This window comes from Neltuma alba, unplaced genomic scaffold, assembly GCF_004799145.2.
Source record: "Neltuma alba isolate B1F8T4 unplaced genomic scaffold, ASM479914v2 tig00013563_pilon, whole genome shotgun sequence".
NCBI classification, from domain to species: domain Eukaryota; kingdom Viridiplantae; phylum Streptophyta; class Magnoliopsida; order Fabales; family Fabaceae; genus Neltuma; species Neltuma alba.
Window position 1 is genome coordinate 77,299 of NW_021637765.1, and position 11,045 is coordinate 88,343.

Consider the following 11,045-nt stretch of genomic DNA (forward strand, 5'->3'; position numbering starts at 1 on the left):
TCCTGGGAATTCCTTGTTATCTTCAAATAATCCAAAATTTTCGCATAATTTCAGAGACAGCCAAACAAAACGGTTTCAGTCAATAAATGCCATTCCGCCTGTTCATGACAACTTGTCTCATGTCAACAGGACAAATAAATATTTAAACCGAGAATTGAAAATTTAAGGATTTTCTTTAATTGTGATTTAGTTATTTCTAGTAAAGTGATGGTTTAGTAATTAAATTATAAATGTGATTAAGAAAATTATCGTCGGCAAAAAAAAGATTAAGGAAATTATCCAGTGAGTAATTAAATTACCTTTGTTAAGAAAAAGACGGTTACGCCATGGAGTCATGGCTTGACTCGGCTAAAGAACCCAAGTTGACGCGAAGCCGACTTGTGGCCAATGGCTCATTGCATTCCAATGCAAATATCAAATGCCTGAGCGTAGAATGAGAGAGAGATAGAAATTAATACTTCTCCGGTTCTTAATATAAGACCTAATTGTTGAGTTAGTTTTGATCCTAAATATAAGACCCATTTTTCATATTTATCAATTTTCTCTAAACTACCCCTATGAATACTCTCTCAACGATAATTAAGTAGAAGAGTAAGATGGGATATTAAGAAAGATGATTATGATATTTTAGGAAAAACATGTCACATTTCTTATAATTAACCAACTTACCTAACTTTATTAATCTAATTAAATTAGTTAAATGAGTCTTATATTAAGGACCAGACGAATACCCTTTTTCAATTTTTCATCTTTCTAATTTTATTGAATATTTTCGCCATGAAAATTTATAATATTATGACACCCTCCCTCTGCTATATATTGGGAAGATATATTGAATGGATGCCACTCAAATTTTAACCCACTTTTTTTTTATAATTTTCATCTCTATTAATTACATTATGGCCGCATTACTTATCCTTCAAGCATCTCTTTTTCTTACACATTTTTAAGTCTCCTCCTCTCAACATAAATAAAGGTACTTATTTTTAGAAAATATAAGCAAATACATTTTTTCTATTAATCATTTATTGTTTTTAATTAGTTTTAACTAACTTTTTGATCTACTACTTTCGGTCATTAATATAAGAGCTAGTTAACTAATTTTAATAAATTAAAAAAATTAGTTAAGTTAGTTATTTATAATAAATAGTTATTGGCTTTCTTAAAATATCCTTACTAATTAAATGTATTAGCTAGAAATATCATTATTACAAGATTTATCTTGGAAAAAATAGATGAATATGGGAGACAAGTAGATCGGATTCTTATATTTGGGATCAAAATAAAAGTCAAACAAAATCTTATATTAAGTACCGGAGGTAATAGTATATAAACATGTTTTTATGTCTCAAAATCAATTTTTAACAAAATTTATGTCCTCAAGTTTTAAAAGTAGAAGGTATTTTTGCTAAGAAGAACCTAAACTTTGATTCAAAATATATACTTTAAGAACTATATATATATATATATATATATATATATTCTCCCTTAAAATACGCGTGCACACGCACAAACACATTATTAGAGAGACAGTATTGTTTGGCAGGAAGACTTTTATTGACTGACCAAAGCTTTTGAACTGTCAGAGTCGGTCTCCACTCCCGTCCTTCCCTCTCGTCCTCCTTCTTCGTATAAACCCAAATAGCACGACACTCTCCCAAACCCCCCCTTCTCTTCCTCAGTTTCAAGCTCAAAATCCAGGCTTGCCTTAAACCTTCTTCTTCACCGTATCTCTTGCCTTTTGCTTTTAGCAGAGAGCGTGGGAACCGGGGAAAAAAAAACCAGAGCTGCAGACACTCCAAAAATGGCGACAGAGGAATATGAGAGGGGGTTGCAGGAAACAGCAACTTGGGCCGTCGCTGTGGTCTGCTTTGTGCTGCTGGCTATTTCCATCTTCATCGAACATATCATCGAACATATTGCCAAAGTAATTAACTTCTTCTCCGAAATTATTGAGTCATATATATATACACACGCACTTGTTCTTGTTCTGCAACTCATAAACAATCTGTGGAATTGCAGTGGTTAGAGAAGAAACACAAACATGCTCTTCATGAAGCCCTAGAAAAGGTCAAAGGAGGTACAATCCAAATACAATGACTAATTTACTCTCCTCTATTTCTCAGCCTCATCTTCACAACTCTCTCTTTATATCACTTTCATCTGTTCTCAGCCACCCAGTGTATTGTTAAATCTAATTTATGCTACTAGCTCTTATGGTAAGGGCAGAAACTAGTATTTAAATATTATTATTCCTCTTGTTCTTGACGTAATCTGATTAGGAAGTTAATATTAGTTCTACATGTAATATTTATCAATTTTTTTTCAAATTAACTCTTATGATATTTTCTCAAAAATAATCAAATAGAAGAGAGAGAAGGAAAAAATTAAGAAAGATACTAAAATTATTTTAGAAAAAACATACCATAATTAACTAATTTCACTAATATCATTAATCTACTCAAACTAGTTAATTATGTCTTACATTAAAGATTTAGATGGATAAAGTACTTTTTCTTTTGGAAGATCGTTGCTTACCCTTTTATTTTTCTGAAAATATTGATAGTTCCTACCCACACACACAGATATTACGAAAGGCTTTTTTTAATAACATGGAGAAAAAAGTATGGTAGAAAGGTTACTAATTGAATTGAAAGCCGAGTTTTAAGGTCATCATATCTAAAAACTAGCGAATCCATTTTATAAAGAGAAAATCGTATTATTAATAAATTAAATTTACAATTTTTTTATTTCTAAGGAGTATTAATAATAAATACTCATCATTCGTTGAATTATTATTTGATTGATAAATAGTATAATATAAATAAATGTGAATATTAAATAACTTGTCACCAAAAATAATTTGTGGAGACTGACTTTGTAATACCATTAAAGTGTGGGATTTTTGGTTAACAATAATTTTCTTTTTCTGTTTATATATATTTATTTGATTATTCTATATGATAAATTGAAATTGAAATAATTGTGGCGGAATGATGATGATGACGACAGAGCTGATGTTGCTGGGATTCATATCGTTTCTGCTAACGGCGCTCCAAGACCCGATATCTGATATGTGCATTTCGAGAGAAGTAGCCGACACGTGGCGCCCTTGCGCTGCCTCTTCTTACGACTCCAAGGGCAAATACGTCAAATCACTCAAGTTCTCCGATTCCACCCACCCTCGCCGTTCCCTCGCCGCCAAGGGACCAAACAAATGCGGAAAGGCAATCCCTTTCCTTTCCACCCTTTTACTAGCAACCAATCACATTCACTTCTGTTCATTTCTCGCAAGAACACTTTTTTTTTTTGGGGGGGGGGGGGAAGATGTACTGTACTACCTCTGATTTTTAGTGTAAGATTTACTTTGTATAATAACATTACAAGGTGAATCATATATTAAAAAACAGAAGTAGTATTTGATAAACAAGCACGTATTTTATATTTGGACTCCTGTCAAGTTTTTTCACTAATTATATTAATTTTATATGGATATATATATTTACAGGGTAAAGTTGGGTTTGTGTCTGCATACGCCATTCATCAGCTTCATATATTCATATTTGTGCTCGCAATATTTCATATCCTTCAATGCATTATTACCTTGCTTTTGGGCAGATACAAGGTACTCTTTTTCATCGATTGATTTATTTATTTATTTTAATTTTCATCTTCCGTTCACTTTCCAGCAACAATTTCTTGCTCTTTCCGAATGTCTTAAGTTCTTTATCTGATTCAATGGATATAAACATAAATGTATGCAGATGAGAATGTGGAAGAAATGGGAGGATGAGGCCAAATCTCCTGAATATCAGCTCAGTAATGGTAAGCTTTCAATTTCAAGCAATCAATATCATATTTCCTAATTTATATATAAACGAAAACATAACATTACTTCTCTCATTTATATTTACGCTCAACAAAGATATTTTGTGATTTTTTAAGAAAAATTTGTTAAAAAGTCCCTATTTGAGAAATTTCTTAGTCAAAAGAACTTAATACAACTATTTTTAGTGGATACAATTCTTATTTAGTTGTGTGCAACATATCTACATCTATATATAAAAATCTTCAAAATAAAAGCTATTTGAACAAAACTAGAAAAGTGTTCCACCTACTCAAATTCAGGTCCTCGTTGACAAAAAATTTTCCGAACATTTTAGCAATTTTCCCATTCCGTATAAGTTTTATTAAAATTGACAACAAAAGTTTTATAAAAAATTATCTATTAAAAACTACTCTATAAGAAGTTGGGCTTGTTTGGGATCACATTATAAATATTTTCATATAAATTGAGACAAAACTCCTATCACATACTTATCTTGTACTCTGTAAATTACTGTTAAAAAACTGCTTTCAATTGAAAGTTTTAATTGCTCTTCAAAAGAATCAAAACGAGCTCCAATTAGGATGTCGTGCCTAACAAGTATTACCTCCAATTCTTAATATAAGAGTTAAATAACTAATTTGTGAATATAATTTAAAAAATCAGTTAAGTTACTTATTTATAATAAATAAGTGTTATGTTTTATAAAATATTCTTGTTAATCATATACATTAAAATGTGAACTTTTTAACATATGTGATTATCATAGAAACTACTTTTAAAAAATAAATATATAAAATAAAATATATTAAAGTTTTATATTTATATTTAGAATAATTATTTCTTATATATTTAGAATTGGAGTGGTATTTAATACGAGCACCTAGCTCAAGTGGACACGAAGCCACTGTCCCTGTGTATGCATTAACTACGATAGTGACTACACAGACACAAGTAGCCCAACTTGGGACGTTCCTTGTTGGGTTAATCTCCGCCTAGCACGCCTTCAATATGAGATTATTGAAATAATTGAACTTGAACGCCAAAACATTGACTATTTTAATTTATTTCATGCATTTAATGGGGCAAAGAAAATTCAAACCCTCTCTATTCTCCATCTGCTCCAAGATATTTTAGTTGGAACAAAAACAGTGGAGTTGAAATGTGTGGAGATATTAAGCAGGATAATGCCAAAAAAATACTTTTAAATTTCAAAATTTTAAACCAGTTTTGTTTACTAAACTCTAATAAATAATTGACTCGCATTTGAAAAGTAAATGAGATACAGAACATTTTTATAATCATTTCTGATTTAAGATTTTAAAATTTTAGAGGTATTTTTTTTTGTTGAATTTTCCCTATTAAGTAATGCAATTAAATGTTTCATTAAAAAAAAACGGCATCGTTATAAAATTTAGTTTTTTTTGGTTATATTTTACTTAATAATGAAAAGAACTCACGCACTTATAAGATAGAATTGAACTTATGATTCCATGATTAAAAAGAATTTAAGGGGGGTTTGTTTAGGGTCATTGGACTTTAATACCCCAATTATAAAATTTGGATTTAATTTTGTTTTGTTATCCTTTAATTTTTGGCCAATAATTTTACATGCAATGCAGATCCACAGAGGTTCAGGTTTACGAGAGACACAACATTTGGACGAAGGCATATACACATATGGAGCAAATCATCAATTTCCTTATGGATTGTAAGTCAGGGATTTTTTCCCCCAAGAAAATAATAATTTCCTTGGAATTTTGATTTATATAATATGCTCTGCATTTGATTATACTTGTGATATTTTTATTCCTTTAAGATTTTATGATTTAATATATTTAAAGTTTTATGTGCTTGAACAGGTAAGCTTCTTCAGGCAATTCTATGGATCAGTTACTAAGGTTGATTATATGGCACTTAGGCACGGATTTATCATGGTAATTATATAAGCTTTTATACGTACGACACTTAATTAAACTATTAATAAAATTCTGAAATTATTATGTTTAATTATAGGCACATTTGGCTCCGGGAAGTGGAGCGACATTTGATTTCCAGAAGTATATCCAAAGATCACTTGACGAAGATTTTAAGGTTGTCGTTGGAATCAGGTGTGAAACAATAATATATAATCATTATCCACTTCTTCCAATTACAACTTACTTTTTTCATTCTCTTTTAATTTACTCCCAAATTTAATTAATTAATTAAGCTTAAAATTTTGGTACTTTCAGCCCTATCATATGGCTCTTTGCTGTCTTGGTCCTCTTGACAAATACTTACGGTAAGCTATTTTTTCAAGTTAGTTTAAACTGGATATGTATATGGTTTCGACCTATAATAAATCACAGATACTTTAGCTTTCATTTATATATCTATGCCTCACAAACATGCATTAAACACTTAATTATATTAAATTAATACTCTTTTTGATTCTAAATATAAGAGTTATAGATAATTAATTTGCAAAAAAACTAAAAGATACATTTGATCCTATAACTTTATACAAGATTTCAATTTGGTTCATTAACTTTAAAAAGTATATTTTTAGTCCTTTAACCCTCAAATTTTTTTTTTAAAAAAATAATGACATTAATATCTTAAATATTGATAAAATATTCTCAAATGCTAACATATCAAGTTTAATTTTCAAAATATTTATGATTGTTACAAAAAAAATCATCATTGAAAGTTAATGATTTTAGAGTTAAAACACTAAATGTATGCTTTTTAAAATTAAGGGATCAAATTGAAACCTTGTACAAAATTAAAGAATCAAATGTATACTTTAACCTTACAAAAATTAATTAAGAAAATTAAATTAGTTGTCTATAGAAAAAATAGGTTTTGATTTCCCTATAGTTTGCATTTTAATAATTTATATTTTAATAAAAAATGCTTTAATAATATATGCAGTTGATAAGGAGAGTTTATTGGGCATCAAAAGAAAGGAGAACTTATGGAAAAAATTATACATTTAAAAGATAAAGTTGATTCAAATGTTATATTTATAACCAAATATCTCATATTTAGGATCGAAAAGAGATAACAGTACTCGAAATTTCAAATTAGATGTAATGAATAAGATCATCATGTGTTTATATTCTAATATAATTCACCTTGTTGACAGGATGGCACCCTTATTATTGGATTCCATTTATCCCATTGATTGTGAGCACTCCTCAACATATATACTCTATATACACAATTTCATTTCATGTATTTATTTAGAAAATTAATGATCTCCTTTTATATATATTGTGTCAAGTAATTATTAATTGAATTTGGTGGATGTGTGTAATTAAATAAATAAATTGTAGATAATATTATGGGTGGGAGCGAAGCTGCAAATGATAATAACACAAATGGGACTGAGGATTGAAGCGAGAGGCGAAGTAGTGAGGGGGGCGCCGGCGGCGCAGCCTGGCGATGAATTCTTCTGGTTCGGTAACCCTCGCTTCCTTCTCAGGCTCATTCATTTCGTCATCTTTCTGGTAATTCCATTCAATCTTTTAATTTTCTGTTAATATTACAATATACTACCTCCTATACTTAATATAAGATATCGTTTGACTTTTATTTTGGTCCTAAATATAAGATTCCAATTTATTTTATCTTTTATATTTATACATTTTCTTCCAAGATAGTTCTTCTAATAATAATAGTTCTAATCAATACACTTGATTAGTAAGGATATTTTATGAAAGACAACACCTGTTTATTATAAATAACTAACTTAACTTATTTTCTTAATCTCCTCAAATTAGTCAACTAATTATTATAATTAGGATTGGAGACAGTATATATATATTGAAGTAGTAGTACTACATCCCAATATTCTTAATTAATTAGTATTTCTCACCATCATCATTATCTGATATATATGTTATCCATCTTCAGAATGCATTTCAACTCGCATTTTTCGCCTACACTGCTGTAAGTGTCTCCTCGTAATCCTACTTGAAGATTTTGTTACATACTACTGTTCTTATGAGCCCCATATTGGGCATCGAAGGGCCTTATAACATCATGGGTTTCCCAACTTTAACAGCTAGATTTTTTATTATTACGTTTTTGCATTATTTAGATATAGCTAGCTAGAAGGAAATTAGAAGCAAAAAAATTTTATCTGACCTTACCCTTTGCACGTAATTCATTTGTGTTTCAGTATGCGTTCGGCCGAAGGTCATGCTTCCACAAAGAAACCCGAAATATCGTCATTAGACTTACAACAGGGTAAGCACACACATATAGAGGTTGGATCTAGTAGAAGGGGCTAGTCCCTTACAATGTGGCAAACTAAGATTTGAATCCTTACTGGGAGAGGTGCCCACATTTAGTATCCGACAGTGTCTCGAATAGAATTACCTCCAATAGGAGGATACCTATATATGCTTTAGAAAAAAAAAAAAAACCTCATTTCATTCACAAAATCAAGCAAGGACTTCAATTTTATCAGTACGTACGTTAATTAGCTTAGTAAGAATCGATCAGCTTCATGATATCTAATCTAGTCCTTGCTTGTTTCCAGGGTTGTCATACAAGTTCTATGCAGCTACGTGACTTTGCCTCTTTATGCCCTCGTCACACAAGTAAGATATACGCCTATCCAAATTTTATGGTTAGATTAAAGTGTATTTTAATCTCTCAAAAGTATTCCTAAAAGAGCTATATAAATATATATATACTACCTCCGGTCCTAATTATTAGAGTTGACTAATTTGAGGAGATTAAGGAAGTAAATTGAGTTAGTTATTTGTCCTCAATAGTGTTGTCTTTCCTAAAATATCCTTACTAATTAAGTGTATTGACTAAAATTATCATTTTTAGAAAGATTACTTTGGAAAAAAATGTACAAATATGAGAGACAAAATGGATTAGAGTCTTATATTTAGGACCAAAATAAAAATCAAACAGGATCTTATATTAAGGACCGGAGGTGGTATATATATAAACGAAAAGACTACTACTATTAGAGCTAAGTTGGTAGTCCTAATTATAAGACCCCATCTATTTTATCTTCCAAATTTATCATGTGTTCTAAAAAAAATATCCCTATTGATTGTAAAGTATTTTCACCCGAGTGTCGTTTCAATATATATGATTGAATGAGGGTGATTTAAAGAAGTCAACTTACATTTGTTACAAATAATTAACTTACTTAGTTTTTTTTAAATCTTTTTAAATTAGTTATTTAACTTTTATATTAAGAATTAGAGGTAGTATATTATGTATAATGTCTAGTAACGGATTTAATCACTACCGAGTCTCGCATAATAATTGAACAACAAATAAGGTCCGACCATGCTCCATCCCGCTTACTTGGCATTAATATAATGGTTAATAAATTGAACCTGAGTTTGGCTTTGTTATGGCGTGTTTGGATGGGAATTAATGACACAGATGGGATCAAAGATGAGACCCACAATATTCAACGAGAGAGTGGGATCAGCACTGAAGAAGTGGCACAACACAGCAAGAAAACATGTGAAAGAGTACAGCAAACACTCAGGGACGACAAACACGCCCTTGTCAAGTGCTCCGGCAACCCCAACCCGCGGGACCTCCACGCTTCATCTTCTTCACAAGCACACCGGAGCTCGAAGCAGTGACAGTGTCCCAACGTCTCCCAGCAAAGGAGGATATGAAGGAAACGAACGTGTTCGTAATTGGGACGTGGAAGAAGGGGCACCCTACCCTACAATTGGAGCGCGTGAGCTTCACATGATGATGATGCCTCCTGCTTCTTCAACGGAATTGCCTCAAGGGCCTGCTCCGATGAGGATCCATCAGCGTGATGACATTCACCATAGTACTGAGTTCTCGTTCAAGAACTCTCATAAAGCCAGAGATCATCCAGCTTATTAGTTTTCATCAGTTACTCATTGGTCCTGTTTAATATGAAGTACTAAAACTAAACGATAGAGATTCGGATTGGAATTCACAAAAATCATTAAAAAAGTGTTTAGTACGAGTAATTTTTTGTTACATGGAATGGGGAGGTGGTATTCCTCAATAATCCCACCCACATGTGATTGCCTAATTTCATATAATAAGAAATTATTCATCTTAAATACTTTTTTAACATATTTTTTCAATCCTAATTTCAGTCCTTAGTTCTTATTTTTAATACTTTCTACCAAATGGGACAGCTAGGTATGGTATCAACGCAAAGGCTGATAGGAATCTGAAAGGCAAAGTTGTCGCTTTACATGATACTGGTCAACTGGGAGGAGTTCCATCCTAATTAACAAGAGGCTTGTTAAAGAGTAGATGGCATCCTATGTGGCATTCAACTTCCAAGCGCGCACATGGTGAAAGACACATAAAAGACTCTGTTAACAGAGCCTTCAATTGTCATTTTGTTTATATTGTTTTTGATGTAATTTTATTATTTGAAAAAGGTATTTTTTATTAGGAATTATATATATGTATATCTCATAATGTACTGTCTAAGAAGGCGTTTTTACTTTTACTTTTTTTTTTTGCCCCATTTTTTAACTGAAACCTCGTGATTTTGTAAACTTTTTTTTTTTGTGCAAGGAAATATTGACGAAAAAGTTAATACTCCTCCGGTCCTTATTATAAGACCCAATTTGACTTTTTATTTGGTCCTAATTATAAGACCCAATCCATTTTCTCTATTATATTTATGCATTTTTTTCAAGATAATCCTTCTAATAATGATAGTTTTAGCCAATATACTTAATTAGCAAGGATATTTTAGGAATAACAACACTTATTTTATTATAAATAACCAACTTAACTTACTTCCTTAATCTCCTCAAATAAGTCAATTGGGTCTTATAATTAGGACCGGAGGAGTAGTATATATACTTTAGGTTCAATTAATACACACACACACACACATATATATATGAACATGGGCTATCCATACTTGACCAACCAACAATTGTGTTATCATGTCTTTTTTTTTTTTTGGTTAAAATATATGTATCATTCTATTAGAGATAATCATATTCAAGATACTGTCATGTTTTTTTAATACAGACACATAAATTCTATTTCTTAGAGGAGCTACGTTAGTAAGGCCCTTTTGTGTTGGCAAAAAAAAGGGGGTCTATATATATATTTCTGCACCGTGGCCTCTGGTTTTCCTCATCGGCGAAGGAAACACAAAAGAGGACCTCACGTCTAAAGCACATATGTATTTGTATAGGTCATTCGAATTTCATTTGTTAGTATAATGTCTCAGGGA

The 11,045-nt window shown here is 31.0% G+C and overlaps 1 protein-coding gene across 1 annotated transcript; it reads left to right on the top strand.

Moving 5' to 3' along the window:
• The first annotated feature begins 1,642 nt into the window (after nt 1-1,642).
• Nucleotides 1,643-9,892, top strand: LOC114738225 (MLO-like protein 2). Its single transcript, XM_028926257.1, has 15 exons — nt 1,643-1,927; nt 2,023-2,080; nt 3,013-3,227; nt 3,509-3,625; nt 3,765-3,825; nt 5,449-5,537; nt 5,689-5,763; nt 5,843-5,937; nt 6,061-6,110; nt 6,957-6,997; nt 7,147-7,320; nt 7,727-7,762; nt 7,995-8,062; nt 8,358-8,418; nt 9,230-9,892. The coding sequence occupies exons 1-15, from the start codon at nt 1,805-1,807 to the stop codon at nt 9,692-9,694; spliced, it is 1,728 nt and encodes a 575-aa protein (XP_028782090.1). The 5' UTR covers nt 1,643-1,804; the 3' UTR covers nt 9,695-9,892.
• The last annotated feature ends 1,153 nt before the right edge of the window (nt 9,893-11,045 follow it).

Bases quoted from the DNA above. Each gene is read 5' to 3' on its own strand.
- LOC114738225 (XM_028926257.1), top strand. From the start codon at position 1,805: ATGGCGACAGAGGAATATGAGAGGGGGTTGCAGGAAACAGCAACTTGG. The intron at 6,111-6,956 runs GTAAGCTATTTT...CCTTGTTGACAG, and splicing joins CCTCTTGACAAATACTTACG to GATGGCACCCTTATTATTGG. The intron at 6,998-7,146 runs GTGAGCACTCCT...AATAAATTGTAG, and splicing joins TTCCATTTATCCCATTGATT to ATAATATTATGGGTGGGAGC.